This window comes from Mauremys reevesii, unplaced genomic scaffold (genome assembly GCF_016161935.1).
Source record: "Mauremys reevesii isolate NIE-2019 unplaced genomic scaffold, ASM1616193v1 Contig31, whole genome shotgun sequence".
In the NCBI taxonomy this organism is placed as follows: Eukaryota; Metazoa; Chordata; order Testudines; family Geoemydidae; genus Mauremys; species Mauremys reevesii.
The window spans coordinates 311,143-330,933 of NW_024100842.1; the positions used below are offsets into that span (position 1 = coordinate 311,143).

The 19,791-nt window shown below is 50.2% G+C and overlaps 2 protein-coding genes across 2 annotated transcripts in view; both read right to left on the reverse strand.

The window, feature by feature from the left end:
• The window catches only part of LOC120393801 (nuclear GTPase SLIP-GC-like), a 303,315-nt gene that overhangs the window by 184,698 nt on the left and 98,826 nt on the right, over positions 1 to 19,791 (reverse strand). The gene's annotated exons all lie outside the window — the stretch shown is intronic.
• Positions 1 to 19,791, reverse strand: part of LOC120393802 (nuclear GTPase SLIP-GC-like) — a 105,485-nt gene that overhangs the window by 70,149 nt on the left and 15,545 nt on the right. Inside the window, exons 4-9 of the mRNA XM_039518291.1 lie at positions 10,532 to 10,633; positions 7,144 to 7,249; positions 4,708 to 4,930; positions 3,785 to 4,012; positions 1,382 to 1,609; positions 111 to 286 (exon numbers count right to left, since the gene is read on the reverse strand). Coding sequence (XP_039374225.1) covers positions 111 to 286; positions 1,382 to 1,609; positions 3,785 to 4,012; positions 4,708 to 4,930; positions 7,144 to 7,249; positions 10,532 to 10,633 — 1,063 coding nt within the window. The remainder of the gene's footprint in view (positions 1 to 110; positions 287 to 1,381; positions 1,610 to 3,784; positions 4,013 to 4,707; positions 4,931 to 7,143; positions 7,250 to 10,531; positions 10,634 to 19,791) is intronic.

The following is a 19,791-nucleotide window of genomic DNA, read 5'->3' on the forward strand; positions in this document are numbered from 1 at the left end:
GGGTAGCTAGAAGGAGGAGCTGCAGGAGGAAGACAGGCAGACACACTCTAAGTCTCTAAAGGGAAGGACTCTCTCAGTCCCTGAAGCCCAGGGATAGTCTATTCTACTACCTCCGGTATTCCTCCAGCTGCAGCTTATCAGACTTGGTGACCACCAGGGCGATGTCACTGCACATCCCGCCTTGGTAAGCTTTGATGCTCTCTGTCAGCAGCACTTCGTGGGCTTTGCCCCACACAACTTGTTCGATGTCGCTGATAATCCAGATGACTGAACATTTATTGATGCTCTTAAGGAGAAAGAGAGAGAGAGGGAGGATTATATCTGGAAGCAAAGAGGCAGCCAGGCTCGATCCTGAGACATGCCGAGCACCCTGGATTCCCCGCTGACTGCAATGGCAGTGCAGAGTGCTCAGTCTCTGCAGGATTGTGCCAGCAATTTGCAGACTTGAGCTCCTAGCTCAGGGGTAGGCGACCTTTCAGAAGTGCTGTGCCGAGTCTTCATTTATTCATTCTAATGTAAGGTTTCGCATGCCAATCATACATTGTAACATTTCTATAAGTCTATAATATATAACTAAACAATTGTTGCATGTAAAGTAAATAAGGTTTAAATGTTTAAGGAGCTTCATTTAAAATTAAATTAAAATGCAGAGCCCTCCGGCCCGGTGGCCAGGACCCGGGCAGAGTGAGTGCCACTGAAACTAGCTTGCGTGCCGCCTTTGGCACACGTGCCATAGGTTGCCGACCCCTGCCCTAGCTCGAGCCCCTCAGCTGTGTGCCACTCAGGACTGTGCTAGCTGGAGGTTCTGAGCTGACCGCTAGGGCTATGCCTACCCAGCAATTAAACACCATGGGGGAGGGAGGGTCCCGGAGCCCAGGCTCCAGCCCAAGCTGGAACATCAACACAGCAATTTTACAGCCCCAGAGCCCGAGCCTGAGTCAGCTGACAGGCCAGCTGCGGGTGTTGAATTGCTGCGTAGACATTCTGTGGGATAGCCCTAGTGCAGAGAAGATAAAGGTCGAGCTGATCAGTGCAGGGTCTGCACTTCTGAGGAGAAGCCTCAGTCTCCTAGTGAAGAGCGGTTAGAGAAAGGTGCTCTGGGGCCTTGATGCTACAGGAATCCAGGAGCAGCAATGGATCCAAGCTGGGAAGCACCGTTAGCTAATATCAGGGTTGCCCCCTCACTGTACAGTGTGGATGCGGTTTTGTTCTGCTAAAACCTTGCCCAGGCCTTCCCCAGGCCACAGAGCTCACTGCCCTCTCTAGAGCTTTCCTTCCTTCGTTACACTGGAATAGTAACATTAGAACCAATGGTTAAATGCTTTCCAGCCAAATAACATATCAACATTTTCTCCCACACATCACGGAGCTGGTGAGTCACCTCTTTCCACATTTCGTCCCTTTTGCTGTGGTAATCTCCTGTCCCAGGAACATCCATAAATACGACACCTTCCGGAATCATGTCGGACTTCGGAATCGTCACTTCCACATATTTGATTAGTGGCCACAGTCGCATCTTGGCTTTCTCTTCATCCAGTGCTGGCTCCTCCTCATCCTTGTCACTTCGACACCGCACATAAGGGTCCAGTTTGTCAGAGAGTTCTTTTGCCTGAAACACGATAAATAAACCAAACTCTGCCCCTCCATGGTGATAGGACCTCAAAGTCATCAGTGAACTGTAAAATTAATTGAACCATCTGCCACCTGGGGGTGCTGTGAGACTAAGTTTCATTCCCTACCATTTTAGAGAGGAGGAAACTGAGGGGCCGGGACAAGCAAGAACACTCAGTGAGTCATTGTCTGAGCTGGGAATAGAGCCCAGGAAGTCTAGCCTCTTTCCAATTCTGATAGAGCTTTCACATGAGATAAACAGCACGGTGGAAGCACAGAATCTCCCTCTCTGGTACTGCAGAGGACACATGAGAGAGTCACTGTAGCCTGAGGCCTGATTAACTTTCTCCAGCATCCCCCATAAATCCCTGGGAATGGCTGTGGCTAGGGAACGGGGCAAGGAGGTGGGATGCTGGGGGCAGAGGGTTACAGCTGCCTCTGCATGGCTGGCAGTAGAGCTAATCAGAAAAGCAGAAATGTTCCCTGTGGTCAGTTCCTCAGGGAAAATCCCCACTTGAATTTTGGGAAGAGAAAGGCAGGAAAACCCTTGAAAATCCCAAAGCCACGATGACATTTTTAAATTGAAACAAAGCAAAACAATTGTTTCAAAGTGATGATTCGCCACAAAGTATTGTTGGTTTGATGTCTCTGAGCGGAAAAAATCAGAATATCAGTTACAATTGACATTTTGCTGCCTAACATTTAGACTTCAACTAACCCACATTTTCCAACTGGACATTTGTTTGGGGAGGAAATGTTGCCGAGCTCTAGGTGGCAGCATGGGAGCTGCCTTCCTACCAGGGGTGTGGAGGAGTGGGATGGGGCAGGCGGAGTTCATTCCCTCAGTGGGACAGACTGGGGTAATCTCTGTGGGGAATCCCACAATAGATTCATGCGGGGGAGACAGTTTTGCCCTGAGTTTGGCCTATTCCAAGTTCTCTGGAAAAACCCATCCACAGCCGGCAAAGCTCATTTGTAGCTCAATGTACAGGTGAAAGAGGCAGCTGCTGAATTTAAATGCTACCGCCTTTCCTTAAAGGGGTATGTCTGCACTGCGAAGGGGGGCAGAGGGGTATGATTGCAGCACATGGAGATGTACCCGAGCTGGCTTTGATCTAGGTAGCAGTGAAGCTGCAGTAGCCTGGACGTCTGTGCAGGGTGGCTGCCCGAGTAATTAGCCAGGGTTCTGGGTGGGCTTGTACAGCTGCCACAGCTTTTCTGCTATTGGTATATGAGCTAACTGGCTCAAAGCTAGCTCGGGTGTGTCTATCACACGGCCCACTGCCGTACTGCCAACTTTGACTCTTTCTGGTGATTTTAAAAACCACCAAATCCTGTTTTTTAGTTTGTCTTTTGACCTTTTAACTCCCCTTTACGCCTTAGTCATTGTGTGTATAATAATTTCAGGTTGGAAAAGTCAGACTTCAGTGTACACCTCTCCCTAGCCACTCATCCTCTCCTCACCCCAAGACAGGGAAATGCCCAGTCACCCACTTCCTGTCACTGTCTTGACTCTCTCCCCTCCTACTTTTGTTCCTCTGACAAAAGCATGACTGGCTGGTAAATAGTTTGAGCATCACTGCCCTAATTAGTGCAGCAGGATTCACACACCCATGCAGAACTTATATAATTGTTCAGGGTTGATGACTTACATATTGCAAAACTTTAAAGCGATATCACCGGAAAAACGATGAGGGATTGGTTTAGCCATTGGCAAGAAGCAACACTTCCCTGCTTCTCCTCCCCACCTCTCCCCCGCCTTCACTGTCTGAAACTGGGACTGAGCCCAACTGCTCAGACTCCCTCCCCTGGCTCTAGCACCTCCCTCCCCATCCCGGCCCTTCCCCAGCCTCCTCCTGCTCTGGCCTCACCCTCTCCACCCATCTCCCTGACATAAGAACGGCCACACTGGGTCAGATCAATGGTCCATCTATCCCACCACCCGGTCTTCGGACAGTAGCCAATGCCAGATGCTTCAGAAGGAGTAAACAGAACAAGGCTCTTTATCTAGTGATCCATCCCCTGCCGTCCACTCCCAATTTCTGGCAGTCAGAGGTTTAGAGCATGGGGTTTGTCCCTGACCACCTTAGCTAATAGCCATTGATTGACCTGTTCTTTTCTGTACTCACAACTGTCTTCTGGATTTGGAATTTATGATCACACACTCACTCACCTGCGCTCCCTCGAGGCGAATACAATTTGCGGCAGGGATATTTACTAGTGGCTTTGCCCTCAACAGGTCTTCAGCAAATCTGGTTTCAGCATCTCTCCCATAGAGCGCTCGAAGCTTTTGAACAGCTTCACCTACATCATCCTCGCCCTCTCCTTCCTCCTCCTCTTCTTCCTCCTCTCTGGGTTTCCGCACAAGCTCCACCAGATTCTTCAGTTCCTCCTTCCATTCCTGCCAGTGCAGAGCAGGGCAAACAGGCCATTGTTATCTTGGGCATTTGGGGGCCGGCGCGGGGGCTGGGCAAGGCTGCTACAGAATAATGCAGGAGTTGGGGCTGGATTTGACTAGGGTTGTACAGGCAGCGGCAGTGGATTTCAGCAGCTATGGGGGTGCCTAGAGCTCAGGCTGGGTGGGATTGGTGTAACAGCATTCCAATCAAAGGGACTACAGAGCTATTTCAGTGCCGAGCAGAGGGCAGGGGATGGGAGTTGGGAACTGGCTCAGTGCTGCAGGAGAAGCTGTGGGGAGCTATAGTGCAGACGCAGCACAAGTGATTCCCTGGCTTCTGCAGCAGACGAACGAGCTGTGGTTCCAGCAACAGGATTCCCCTCTGGACAACTACAAGCAAAGCAGGGAGGGAAGTGCTGTTGCTTACACCTGTCTCCTCCTGGCCCATTAAGAGAACCAGCCCCAACCCTGTCCTCAGAGGACACTCATTCCTTCCTGGAGCCCTTGGCAATCAGGCAGAGCTGAGGTTTAATACAAGAAGCAGCCAGCAGGGGCCTTCTGGGCCAGGCAGCCAGCTGCCCTCTCCATAAGACAGAGTTACCCTGTGGAGGGGCTGTGGCTGGCTGCACACCCTGCAGCAGGAGACTGTCCTAAAGAACACACCCGGGCCCTGTGCCAGGCTGAGGAATTAGACTTGCCTGTAGTGACAAAAGGTGAATTTTTGCCTCGTAGTTTTTGCTCTGGCTGCTGCTGACTTGCACCATGCATGAGGTGCAGGCTTGGTTCCCCGACACTGGCAGGAAGAACTCCTGCTCGATGATGGCATTGAGCAGCGAGCTCTTCCCAGCCCCGGTGCTGCCAAAGAGCCCAATGTAAATGGGGTCCAGAGAAGACTTTTCTTTCAAGGTGAGGAGGCGGTTCCTGAGAAGGAGGAGAGAGGGAGGGAGGGTTAGACAGATTCACGTATTTGGGAAGGGCCAGTAGCTTCCTGCCTCACAAATACAGCCCCACTGGAGGCAATGGAAAGACTCCCCTTCTCCCCAACCCCCAAAATGATTTAGATTGTCGGGGACTCGACCCCAACAGCGAAGTTCGTTGTCTGACCGCAGAGAGACCAGGCAACACCAGCAAGGTCCAATAAAAAGTTCTTTATTGACAAGTGCACGTGTCAGTAAAAGAACAGCTCGTATCCGAAAAGAACCAGCCCCCCCTTTACAACTTAGTATAGCTTATATAGACAGTTTTATTACGTCATAAATCATTCACTAGAGCAATCCACCCCCTTTGTCTAACAACTAGAAATTAGACACCTTTTAATATATACGCATGCCTAGTTTCTACAATATTGAATTGTTAATATCTCAACAAGCGCCAAAGGTTAGGAATGTGAGGGAGTTAAAAACACACCGAACACTAAATCAGGGAGTTAGTCAGAACTGTGAGATGCTTGTGTTTCTTATCGGTCCTTCAAACACTGTGTCTTAACACAACACAGCTGGCACCAGCGCCCCCACTTATCTTACTCTTTCCCAGGGCTTTGTAAGACAATGCTGCTTTTCAGTATTTCACTCTGAGTTTACCCAGAGACCTCTGCTAGCCTGATTTTTAGTCAGGTTGGCACAACTGGTTTTGTGCTACATCTTTATTCAGGCCTAACAAGATGAACACTGGATCAGGCTCCGCTATCGTTAAGGTTTGGCTGGATGGACAGACAAGTTTTCCTGCCATAAACCATGAACCAAGACCTAGAGCAGCTACAGCTGGCGAGGGGCTAGGAACCCTGGAATACGCCCCTAGAAGCAGGAGGTCTGTGTCATGGGGTGTATGTACCCCCCACTAGCCATACAGGCACTGCCAGCCACTGCTGATTGGCTGGCTAAGAGCAGCTGGGAGGATAAAAGGGCTGGGAGGCAGAAGGCGGGTGGCTAACAGAGCAGTGAGCAGGCAGGAGACAGGAACTCCTGCAGCAGACTACTAGAGAGCTGCTCAGGGAGAACACCCCAGCAAGGGGCGAACACGCCAACAGACCGAAGAGCCTGCAGGGGCCCGAGGGAAGGCAGGAAGGAGCTCAGGGTACTCTCAGAATCAGCAAACCCTGACTCTCCTTGTCTGGCTTGAGGGCCCTGAGCTGGAACCCAGTGGAGTGGGTGGGCCTGGGTTCCCCTACCAACCCCCTGACAGGCCTGAGAACAGAGAGGCTTTCCAGGTTCCTGGACACCAGGAGTGGCCTGAGAGCCCTGCTGAGCTGAGGGAGCCAAAGCCATGCCCTCCCCACGTTTGGCTGTGGGGACACCTTTGCACTGAGGCACCACCTTCCGGTCTGACTCAGGTCTGCGTAGTGCAGTACGGACGTGTCAACACGGTTGTGAGTCCTGGGTCCAGCCATCGTAAGCCTGGGTTTACAATGCCATGTGGATGCACAAGCGCAGGCTTGGAGACACCGACTCTCTAGGCCTGGGTCCCACAGACCCAGGTTTACAATGCAGTGTAGACATACCCCTAATTGGCCTTATTCTCGCCATGTCATCCTGTTCAGGGGCAGGGTTCACCCTGGCTGGAAAAGGCAGTGGGGCCCAATCCCAAACTGGGAGCATCCCCAGAGAGCCACGTAAGCCCAGAGAAGCCTGCACAAAGGCCCTGAGCCATCATACCAGCTCTTTGCTTCTCCTTGGTTCCTGAGCAGCAACATTCTATAGAACCTGCACTATTAGGGATGCCTCCCGGCCAGAATTTCCTCGTGGAGCCCTGAGGGGAGACCCATGTGGGGAAGGTATCTGCAGTGGTGTTCTCTTTTCCAGCAGCTCTACAGGGCTTGGGAATGAACTGTCCCTGCAGCAGGGACAGCCCATAATTGTGGGGGGTCTTATACTTTCCTCTGAAGCAGCTGGTGCTGCCTCTGTCAGAGAAAGGACCCTGGTCTAGAGGGACCGTGGTCTGATCCAGTTTGTCAATTCCTATGGTGCTATCTAGACGCAGGCCTGCACCAGAACCCTGCAGATGCAGGAGTTCAGAGCTAGATCTGCACATTGCGACATGGGTCTGTCCATGGAGCAGGTAAGCGGAGCCCTATGTGAGCGTAGGCTGTGGTGTCTCCATCATTAGGCTTTAAGGGAGAAATGGGGCTGCAGACTCACTTGAGATATTTAATCTCGTCCGATATATTATCCTGGGACAGAGAGTTGGTCAGCTTCTTGTATGTAGTGTTCAGAACTTTTCGGATCCTGGATTCCATATTTTCATCTGGAAGGAGGAGACAATTACATGCCAGGAATACACTCAGCTCTCACCAGCTAAGCAGACTTGTGCCAGGTCAGTCAAGGAGGGGAGACCTCCAAGGAAAACCCAGAATACTATAGGAAATGGCAACGGTGATTCAATAGATGGCTCTTCAGCCCTATCAGCCCCAATCCTCCAGCATGGTGCTAGGGGTGCTGTGCTACCAGACCAGTGGTTCTCAACCCGCGGCCCACAGGCTGCTTGCAGCCCAGTCAGCCCACAGCTGCAACCCACGTGCCATCCTCAGGGCCGTACAGGTAGTATATATATTGTGTGGATGCAGGGGCGGCTCTAGAAATTAGGCTGCCCCAGGCAGCGCGGAGCGCTGCGCCGCCCTTCCTCGGTCCCGCGGCGGGTCCCCTCTTCCCGCGGCTCCGGTTGAGCTCCCGCGGCAGGTCCACCGGAGCCCCGGGACGAGCGGACCTGCCGCAGGCATGACTGCGTGAGCTCCACCGAGCGGGAACAGCGAACCTCCCGCGGCACGGCTGCGGACGGTTCGGGTCCGCGGCTCGCTTGAGCTGCCGCAGTCATGCCTGCGGAGGTCCAGCCGAGCCGCTGGACGAGCCCTCCGCAGTCATGCCTGCAGCAGGTCCGTCGTCCGCGGCCGGTGGACCTCCCGCAGGCATGACTGCGGCAGGTCCACCGGCCCAGCCTGCCGCCCCCTAGATTTGGCCGCCCTAGGCAACAGCTTGGTTTGCTGGTGCCTAGAGCCGCCCCTGTGTGGATGTGACCCACATATTAACATATTGAGAGCTGCATATGTGGCCTTAGGGTGACCAGATAGCGAGGGTGAAAAATCAGAACAGGGAGTGGGGGGTAATTGGCACCTGTATAAGACAAAGCCCCAAATATTGGGCCTGTCCTGATTTTATAGGGACATCTGGTCACCCTATGCAGCCCACAATAGTAAGTAAATTCAGAACCGCTGTGCTAGAGGTTATTTCAGATGAGCTTTAAGAGTGAGGCCCTGTGGCCAGATTCCACTTGGTGCACCCATTGCATGTAGGGTGGTGGCCAGAGTGGAATTCCCTGGTGCAGAGGACCTGAGCATAATATCTCAGGAATAATGTCACTCTCTTGAAAATTTGTGCCCTTAAGCTCTTGGAATGAAAGTGAGTCACTAGAGAACATATGTCTCAGTGGATGCCCAGTCAAGTGGGAGGGAGTTATCACTCCTCCCTGGCTAGCCAATCATGTCGTGCATTGCTTAATTGTCTGCCTTGCTCCAACTCAGAAAAGTCAATGGAAAACCATTAAAGACAAACTATAAACCTCCCAACCACTTGGAAGGGGAAAGGAACAATACAGCAATGAAGGAATGACCCTGCCTGTGAATAAAGACAAAAGACTGATTCAGTAGATCATAGGATGAGTGGGGATGGTTCATGGAAGAAGTGGTCCTGGCTAATTCGGACAAGCAAGTGATGCAAAAGACTGAACTTTGGGGTGAGACTCTACTCTGTTAGCTAGGCAAGGTAACTATTAGTAAGTGTAGACCCTAGTTCATGTTTTATGATTTTGTTTTATATGAAACCATTTGTTTCCATCACTCACACTTGTTTCCAATTGAATCTCTAGTCTTTCTTTTACTAATTCCCTTTTGTTTCACTATGATTAGGGCCCTACCAAATTCACGGCCATTAAAAATGTGTCACGGATCGTGAAATCTGGTCTCCCCACTTGAAATCTGGTTTTCTGTGTGCTTTTACCCTGTACTATACAGATTTCATGGGGGAGACCAGCGTTTCTCAAATTGGAGGTCCTGACCCAAAAGGGAGTTGCAGGGGGGTCACAATGTTATATTAGGGGGATTGTGGTATTGTCACCCTTACTACTGTGCTGCTTTCAGAGCTGGGCAGCCGGAGAGTGGCAGCTGTTGGCCGGGCACCCAGTTCTGAAAGCAGCGCCCCGCAAGCAAGAGTGCAGAAGTAAGGGTGATAATCATAGAATCATAGAATATCAGGGTTGGAAGGGACCTCAGGAGGTATCTAGTCCAACCCCCTGCTCAAAGCAGGACCAATCCCCAACTAAATCATCCCAGCCAGGGCTTTGTCAAACCTGACCTTAAAAACCTCTAAGGAAGGAGATTCCACCACCTCCCTAGGTAACCCATTCCAGGGCTTCACCACTCTCTGAGTGAAAAAGTTTTTCCTAATATCCAACCTAAACCTCCCCCACTGCAACTTGAGACCATTGCTCCTTGTTCTGTCATCTGCTACCACTGAGAACAGCCGAGCTCCATCTTCTTTGAAACCCCCTTTCAGATAGTTGAAAGCAGCTATCATACCATACCATACCATGCCACCCTTACTTCGGCCTTCAGAGCTGGGTGGCCAGAGAGTGATGGCTACTGACTGAGGGCCCAACTCTTCAGGCAGCAGCGCAGATGTAAGGGTGGCAATACCATACCATACCATGCCATCTTTACTTATGCGCTGCTGCTAGCAGCAACTCTGCCTTCAGAGCTGGGCTCCCGGCCAGCAGCTGCCACTCTCCAGCTGCCCAGCTCTGAAGGCAGCGCTGCCACCACCAGCAGCAGCAGCAGCGCAGAAGTAAGGGCAGCAGTATCACAATACAGTACCCCCTACAATAACCTTAACTTAAATAGCTGAACTCATGACATTTATGATTTTTAAAATCCTACGACTGTGAAATTGACCAAAATGGTCCGTGATTTTGGAAGGGCCCTAACTATGATTGAACTCAAGAACTGTGCATGCTACAGGAGCGGTGGGCTAAGGTAAAACTGGGATACATTGTTCCTTTGGGAACAGAGGATCTGGGATTTCTGTGGGTATCCAGTGACCAGTGGGACACTTCGAAGGCACACAGGGGCTGGCATGTGACTATTGTCAGCCTGCAGGGCAAAGGCAGGGCTGGTGTAGCCCAGAGGAGAGTGCTTGAGTGGCTGACAGTCTGGTCGTATTATAGTGCTAACGCCCAGCTGGCACAAGACTCCCTCACACTGGAAGCAGGTGGCAACAAACTGACTCACAGCCCTGTGTGCCCTGAGAAGCTGCGGCCCTGATCCTCCCCTGCTGCAAGTGACACAGAGCAGCCACATGAACATGGGCTGGTGCAGCCTTGCACCCTATCCCTGGGGCAGGAAAGCGGCTTCTGTACCCTCAACCACAGCCAGGGCTGGGTCCAATTTTGCCCTCTCCCCAAGGCCCTGTGTATTTCAGGCACATCCCGGGCACAGCTCCCCAGTATCAGCAGGGACTGGGGGCAGTTTTTCATACTTACAGGTTTTCAGCAACTCTTGCTTTTTCGGTGCGAATGCTCGATACATGTCCAAACTCCTCTTTTTCTTGGCAGGTGATTCATTTATATCTTCCCCCTCAGCACCTTTTCAGATTAAAAGGCCCTTCTCGTTAGTGTGATTGCGCTAGAGATGGACACCAGCTACACGGCTCACTAATAAAGGACCTGAGGTTGAGTACAGATGGCATGCGGAGACACTGACCCATTTACTGGTATAAACCCAGCACTGTTATTTGCATTACAGTACTGCTGGAGGCTGAGACCGTGCTAGGGGCTGTACATACACTAAGACCTGGCTGCGGTTATTCATGCCTTTGTCACCTCTTGGCTGGGCTAGAAAAATGCAATAAACCTGGGCCTGAAACATTCAGCATTTAGGAAATTCCAACTAATATAAAACATGGCAGTGCATTGCCTCAACTATGCACGCTACCATGAGCTCATAACTCCTGTTCTCTGCTACCTAAATTAGCTTTCTGTAGAATCATAGAAGATTAGGGTTGGAAGAGACCTCAGGAGGTTATCTAATTCAATCCCCTGCTCAAAGCAGGACCAACTTCAACTAAATCATCCCAACTAGAGTTTTGTCAAGCCGGGCCTTAAATACTTCTAAGGATGGAGATTCCACCACCTCCCCAGGTAACCCATTCCAGTGCTTCACCACACTCCTAGTGAAACAGTGTTTCCTAATATCCAGTCTAAACCTCCTCCATTGCAACTTGAGACCATTACTCCTTGTTCTGTCATCTGCAACCACTGAGAACAGCCGAGCTCCATCCTCTTTGGAACCCGCCTTCAAGTAATTGAAGGCTGCTATCAAATCCCCGCTCACTCTTCTCTTCTGCAGACTAAACAAGCCCAGTTCCCTCCGTCTGTCCTCGTAAGTCATGTGCCCCAGCTCCCTGATCATTTTTGTTGCTCTCCGCTGGACTCTCTCCAATTTGTCCACATCCTTTCCGTAGTGGGGGGCCCAAAACTGGATGCAATACTTCAGATATGGCCTCACCAGTGCCAAATAGAGGGGAATAATCACTTCCCTCAATCTGCTGGCAGTGCTCCTACTAATGCAGCCCAATATGCCGTTAGCCTTCTTGGCAACAAGGGCACACTGCTGACTCATAGCCAGCTTCTCCTCCATTGTAATCCTCAGGTCCATTTCTGCAGAATTGCTGCTTAGCCAGTCGGTCCCCAGTCTGTAGCAGTGTATGGGATTCTTCTGTCCTAAGTGCAGGACTCTGCACTTGTCCTGGTTGAACATCATCAGATTTCTTTTGGTCCAATCCTCCAATTTGTCTATGTCACTCTGGACCCTATCCCTACCCTCCAGCATATCTACCACCTTCCCCCCAGCTTAGTGTCATCCGCAAACTTGCTGAGGGTGCAATTAATCCCATCATCCAGATCGTTAATGAAGACGTTGAACAAAACCAGCCCTATGACAGAACCCTGGAGCTCTCTGCTTGATACCGGCTACCAACTAGACATCCAGCCGTTGATCCTGTTGAGTCCGACGATGTAGCCAGCTTTCTATCCACCTTACAGTCCATTCATCCAATCCATACTTTTTTAACTTGCTGGCAAGAATACTGTGGGAGACCATATCAAAAGCTTTGCTAAAGTCAAGATATATCACATCCACCTCTTTCCCCATATCCACAGAGTCAGTTATCTCCTCATAGAAGGCAACCAGGTTGGTCAGGCATGACTTGCCCTTGGTGAATCCATGTTGACTGTTCCTGATCATCTTCGTCTCCTCCAAGTGCTTCAAAATGGATTCCTCAGGGACCTGCTTCCGGAATTTTCCAGGGACTGAGGTGAGGCTGACCAGTCTGTAGTTCCCCGGATTCTCCTTCTGCCCTTTTTTAAAGATGGGCACTATATTTGCCGTTTCCCAATTGTCTGGGGCCTTCCCTGGTCGCTACGAGTTTTCAAAGACAATGGCTCTGCAATCACACCAGCCAACTCCCTCAGCACCCTCGGATGCATTGCATCCAGCCCAATGGACTTGTGCATGAAGCCCTGTCAAGTTTAAGGTCTTGGTCCTCATCCTGAAGACACTTCATGGCCTGGTCCCAGGATACCTAATGGACTCTCTAAAGCTCTGTGATCAAGACCGTGGTCTATAACTTCACTCCTCTGGCCCAATGGAACTCTCAACTCTACGAGCAAACCTCGTCTGTGCAGCAGACTGAACTTTCCCTGGGGTGCTCCAGGACTGTGAAATGGACTAGCCCAAGAACTGAAGACCATCACAAACCTCACCACTTACTGGTTCATGTGCAAAGTGCATTTCTCTGACCTTGCCTTCTCTGTAGCATTAGGTATATTTAACAAATGATAAAGTGCTTAACTCTCCTTACAGTTAGAAAGCTTTCTCAATATCTAACCTAAATCAGGGGCAGCTCCAGGCACCAGCACAACAAGCACGTGCCTGGAGCGGCGAGCCGCAGGGGGCGGGCGGCCTGCCGGTCACCATCAAGGCGGCACTCAGGCAGCCTTTGGTGGCGTACCTGCTGGAGCTCTGCAGGTCCCGTGGTTCTGGCGGCAATTTGGCGGCAGGTACGCTGAAGCCACAGGACTGAAGATCACCCACAGAAACGCTGCCGAATGCGCGTGATCATGGACCGCCGGCAGGCATGCCTCCAAAGGCAGCCTAACTGCCGTGCTTGGGGCGGCAAAAAACAGAGCCGCCTCTGACCTAAATCTCCCTTTCTGCAGATTAAGCCATTTCCTTTTTGTTCTATCTCCAATGGATATGGAGAATGATTGCTCACCCTTCTCTTTGTAACAGCCCTGAACATATTTGGAGACTTATCAGGTTCCCCCTCAGGCTTCTTTTCTCAAGACTAAATAGGCCCAGTTTTTTAACCTTTCCTCACAGGTCAGATTTTCTAACCTTTGGATCAGTTTTATTTCTCTCCTCTGGACTCTCCAGTTTGCTCACATCTTTCAGAACTGGACACAAGACTCCAGCTGAGGCCTCACCAGTGCTGGGTAGAGAGGGACAGTTACCTCCCATGTCTTACTTACAATACACCCCACAATGATATTAGCCTTTTTCACAACTGCATCACAGTGTTGACTCATATTCAGTTTGTGATCCACTATAGCACCAAGATCTTTTTCAGCAGTACCACTGCCTAACTGGTGATGCCCCATTTTGGAGTTGTGCATTTCACTGTTTTCTTTCTAAGTGAAGTCCTTTGCAGTTGTCTTTATTGAATTTCATCCTGTTGAATTCAGACCAATTTTCCAAGTTTGTTATGTCACGTTTGACTAAGAAACGGGGTTGAAAACAGTTCAGATGTCAGGGGCAAAGGCCTCAGCTAACTCGGCAGAGCTCTGCTGTCTTCAGTGCAGCCACACCAATTTGTACCGGCTGAGGAGCGAGCCCAGATCGTAAGCAGGTTTCAACCTTGATTTGACTTTAGCAGCTCAGCCCTTGCTCGGTGCAAAGCCTAAGACTGACAGACACAGGACACTTTCTTGTTTTCCCCCTACTGGGCTTAGAGGTTTTGCACTGGCACCCATCACCGTGGTATCTCAGCACCTCCCAGCTTAACTAGATTGACATGGCCTGGTCCCTACACGGCAGTTAAAGACTAGCAGCTGGCCTGGGTCAGCTGACTCAGGTTGCAGGGCTGTAAATTTCCTGTGTAGACATTTGGGCTTGAGCTGGAGCCTGAGCTCTGGCACCCCGTGAGGGGGAGAGTTCCTGAGCCCAAGCCCAAGTCTGAACATCTACTCAGCAATTTTTGGCCCCTCAGCCCTAGTCAGCTGACCTGGGCCGGGCCTTTTATTCCAGTGTAGCTGGATTTTTCTCAACACTTCCAGCTTTCCCCTCTGGGCTCCGGCCAAGCAGGGGAAATCTCCTATTTCAGAGTTATGAGCAAGTGAGAGCTTAGGGTTAACACTGAGATCCTGGGCCAGATCTCCCACTGGTGTAAATCAGTGTATGCCAAGCTACACCAGCTGGAGATCAGTTCCTCTACATGAGTGGTCACCAACTGGTAGAATGCGATCAATTGGTCGATCGTTGGGCCTCTGACAGTCTCTCTCAGGATGAGTTAGGGTTGTCATCCCTCCCAGTTTCGCTGGGAGTCTCCTAGAACGGGCTCGATCTCATGGAGGTTACTGCAGCCAGTCCGGGAGATTTTCGTCCGCTAAAAGTCCGGCGGCGCAGTGGGGCTAAGGCAGGCTCCCTGCCTGCCCTGGCCCCGTGCTGATCCTGGAAGCAACCGGCATGTCCCTGTGGCCCCTGGGGGAAGGCAGGGGGGTCTCCGCATGCTGCTCCCACCCCAGCGCCAGCTCCGCAGCTCCCATTGGCTGGGAACAGGGAACTGTAGCCAATGGGAGCTGTGTGGGTGGTGCCTTCAGGGAGGGGCAGCTGGCAGAGCCACATGCCTACCCCCAGGGGCCGCAGGGATGTGACGGCCGGTTCCGGGAGCAGCATGGGGTCGGGTCAGGCAGGTAGCCTGACTTAGCCCCACTGCATCACCTACTTTGAACCCCTCGGCCTGAGCCCAGAGCACACACCCCTTCCCACACCCCAACCCTCTGCCCCAGCTTGGTGAAAGTGAGTGCGGGTAGGGGAGAGCGAGTGACGGAGAGAGGGGGGATGGAATGAGCAGGGTGGAACCTCAGGGAAGGGGCAGAGTAGATCCTGGGTTGCACGTAAATTCAAAAAGTGATCTTGTGCTTAAAAAGGTTGGAGTTCAGTGCTCTGCATGTAACAATGTTCACGGTAAGAGTATGGTTTCAGAGTATATCATCTTACCTGAGAATCCAGGTCTTTTGTGTGACATTCTAGCAGAACAGTTCCAAGGTTACTACCGAGTTCCAGCTGACACTGGGTTGTTAGTGCTTTTCAAAACCAGGATGCATTCAGATTTGAAGAAGATTGAGGATGACACTGCAAGGTGTAATTATCACAAGAGCTGCCCTAGGGGAATAAAAATGAGGGTTACGTTCTTAACTGATCTGCTTTGTGTTTAATCATCTGTGTCATTATCTTGCGGCATTTACACCTTCCGCAGCTCCAGAGCGATTTTCTTATTACGTGGGATACTCAGACCGTATCCACACTGGGAATTTGCACCAACTCCGGCTAGCACTGCCCCCTAGGTGCAGACACACAAACCCGCTATTCGCACTGGTGCAGTTGATCCCCTGCTGGAAAGCAGGCTGTTACATCTTTGCTGGTATCAATCGTCTCGAGTCTTCCACAAAGGGGTTCGGGTACAAAACAAACTGGGGTAACTATCTGCACCTAGCTAGCTACAACATGGGCTAAGCTGCACCAGTGAAAATCATGGCTTCGGATGACTTCTCCCATTTACACCAGGACTTTGCACTGGGGCAGCTACCCCAACAGCTGGAACTGGAGCAAACCCCCAACACGGACAAAGCCTGGCACTTTTATGAGAGTTTGTAACCAGCTCTGATGCAGTTAATACTCGGCAGCAGGCCAGGCACTCCCATACCACAAGGAAGGATCCTCCCTACACACTTGGACCCCACCTTCCCTCTGCTATGGAATCCTAAACTGTACTATACGGTTCAGCCGCTGCTTGGCACGGTATGTCATCTTGGCACAGTATGTGTGTGACATTCCCCTCTGATGTTATGACATGCGATTTCCCGAGCACTGAACGGTAACTGATGTTGGTGAAAAAACAGTTTTAATTAACCTGTTTTAATTAATGTAATTAATTAGAACTGCTAGTTCACGCCAATCCTTGATTCTGGGAGCCAGCCATACCCTGCTCTGCTCTGAGAACCCCCACTCCTGGGCTGTTCACACACAGCCTCCAGCATGTAAGCTACTCCTTGTATTGTACAACCGAACGACACTAGCCACTATCTCTGGTCCCAGACATAACCCTGGGACGTTCCATCTTACAGCGTCCAGTTATGCCTGCTGGAAGCTTATATGAGTTCATCAATTTAACAAAAACATTGATATGTACCAGGCTTGTTATCCCAAGGGGAGTCTCTGACACACTTCAAGCCAAACGCACTACTTCAGGTAGAATAAACAAATAAATTAACTAACTATAAAGATAGATTTAAGTGATTATAAGTCAAAGCATAACAAATCAGATTTGGTCAAATGAAATAAAAGCAAACACATTCTAAGCTGATCTTAACACTTTCAGTGCCCTTACAAATTTAGATGCTTCTCACCACAGGCTGGCTGGTTGCTCTTCAGCCAGGCTCTCCCCTTTGATCAGCACTTCAGTCGCTCGGTCTGGTGTCTGTAGGTGTAGGTGGAAGAGAGAGAAGAGCTGGCAAACGTCTCTTCCTTTTCTCGTGTCCTTTCCTCACCCTTGGCTTTGCCCCTCCCTTCGGAGTCAGGTGAGCATTACTGAGTTTCTCCAAGGAAGGCTGAGCAATTCCCCTGGTGTGGCCTCATTGCATTGTAGCTCCCTTGCTGGACAATGGCTGTTGGTGAGTTGTTTGACTCCCCGCTTGAGTGTTGGTTACTTTCCTTGCTGTTGCCTCTGGGGAGCTAATATCACCCAACTTACAGCATGTTTTGGTGACAACCATACTACACAATTCTCATAACTTAATATGCATTAATGATATACATATATGGATAGAGAAATGACTTTCACCAGATCATAACCTTTCCCCTGATACCTTACAAGGCCTGCTTTATACGCAAGATCCCGATTATATGAAAATCAGGAATATGGGGGTTACAGCACGCTCAGGTACAGAATGTCACATACCTTATCTAAGCTGGTATCAGCTATAGCCAGCAGTACACTAAGGTATCTTACGGTCTTGGAGGACACATGTCTGGCATCTCTTTCTATAAAGGAAGCTCTGTAGCCAGACAGTATCTGGTACAAGAGCCTGACCTACTAGCAGCAGTCCTGCAACCTTCTGTGTACAATACATGACATGAGCCTACACTAAAAAATTAGGTTGGCTTAACTACATCTGTCAGGGATGTGAAAAATCCACACCCCTGAGTGGCGTTGTTAAGCGATCTAAGCTTTCATGTAGACAGAACTAGGCTGAAGGAAGGATTCCTCTGTCGACCTACCTACCATCTCTCAGGGGGTGGATTACCTACACTGATGGGAGAACCCCTTAGGTCAGCATAGGTAGAGTCTCTGCTGAAAGGCTGTAGGATTTTAAGTGTAGATAAGCCCAGTGTCAGAGGTAAAGGCAAGGTGGGTGAAGTAAAATCTTTTATTGGAACCTGGTGAGACAGACAATCTTTTGATCTTACACAGAGCTCTTCTTAGAACACAAAATGAAGGAAAGCAGCAATAAAGGTTGCAAACAGAAATAAACAAACAAGAAGCAACATTGGCAGGAGGATCTCATGAACATGCTTCTCTTCAATGCCCCAGCAAACTTCAGCTTTGAAAAACCTAGAGAGTGGACAGACTGAAAGCAGCATTTTGAAAGATGTTGCTGCAGACATTCAGGCATCATCTTTACTTGATGCTGTAGGGAAGCATATCTTTAAATCCCTTCCCTTTACTGAAGACAATCACTAAGGTCACTGACAGAATTCTGGCCCTATTTGATGCACACGTTATACCTCAGAGAACTGTGGTTTATGGAAGGGCAGGTGTTCACCAGAGATGTCAACAACCAGGAGAATCTGCTGAATCGTTCATAAGCGCTTTGCATGCACTGACAGAAAACTGACTTTGGAACTGTAAAAGATGAAAATATTAGGGCTAGTGTGGTTATTGCCTGCCGTTAAAGACAGACTTAAACCTTCACACAGTTGCCCAAACAGCAAAGGCCTCTGAACCTGAGCAGCAAAACAAACTTCACAAACCTGAAAAACCAGAAACTAGCTTAGAAACTGTAAACAGACTCAGGGAGAGCTTCATTTGTGCTGCGGCTACCCAGAGCCAAGCCCCCTGGGGAGCTTCCTCCTCAGGCCTGGGGCCCAGCCCTCAGGCGCCACCTCTTCACACCAGGGCCCGGCCCGCCCGGGCGCCTCCTCCTCAGGCCTGGGGCCCAGCCCTCAGGCGCCACCTCTTCACACCGGGTCCAGCCCGCCCAGGCGCCTCCTCCTCAGGCCGGGGCCCAGCCCCCAGGTGCCACCTCTTCACACCGGGCCCGGCCCGCCCGGGCGCCTCCTCCTCAGGCCTGGGGCCCAGCCCCCAGGTGCCACCTCTTCACACCGGGGCCCAGCCCGCCCGGGCGCCTCCTCCTCAGGCCGGGGCCCAGCCCCCAGGCGCCACCTCTTCACACTGGGGACCAGCCCGCCCGAGCGCCTCCTCTTCAGGCCTGGTTTCTGTAAAGGGAAATCGTGTCTTACTAATCTATTAGAGATCTATGAAGGGGTCAACGAACATGTGGACAAGGGGGATCCAGGGGACATAGTGTACTTAGATTTCCAGAAAGCCTTTGACAAGGTCCCTCACCAAAGGCTCTTACGTAAATTAAGCTGTCATGGGATAAAAGGGAAGGTCCTTTCATGGATTGAGAACTGGTTAAAAGACAGGGAACAAAGGGAAGGAATTAATGGTAAATTTTCAGAATGGGGAGGGGTAACTAGTGGTGTTCCCCAAGGGTCAGTCCTAGGACCAATCCTACTCAACTTATTCCTAAGTGATCTGGAGAAAGGGTAAAAAGTGAGGTGGCAAAGTTTGCAGACGATACTAAACTGTTCAAGATAGTTAAGACCAAAGCAAACTGTGAAGAACTTCAAAAAGATCTCACAAAACTAAGTGATTGGGCAACAAAATGGCAAATGAAATTTAATGTGGATAAATGTAAAGTAATGCACATTGCAAAAAATAACCCCAACTATACATATAGTATGATGGGGGCTAATTTAGCTACAGCTAATCAGGAAAAAAATCTTGGAGTCATTGTGGATAGTTCTCTGAAGACATCTACGCAGTGTGCAGAGGCGGTCAAAAAAGCAAACAGGATGTTAGGAATCATTAAAAAGGGGATAGAGAATAAGATGGAGAATATCTTATTGCCCTTCTATAAATTCGTGGTACGCCCACATCTTGAATACTGTGTACAGATGTGGTCTCCTCATCTCAAAAAAGATATACTGGCATTAGAAAAGGTTCAGAGAAGGGCAACTAAAATGATTAGGGGTTTGGAGAGGATCCCATATGAGGAGAGATTAAAGAGGCTAGGACTTTTCAGCTTGGAAAAGGGGGATATGACAGAGGTATATAAAATCAAGAGAGTGATGTGGAGAAAATGAATAAGGAAAAAGTTATTTACTTGTTCCCATAATA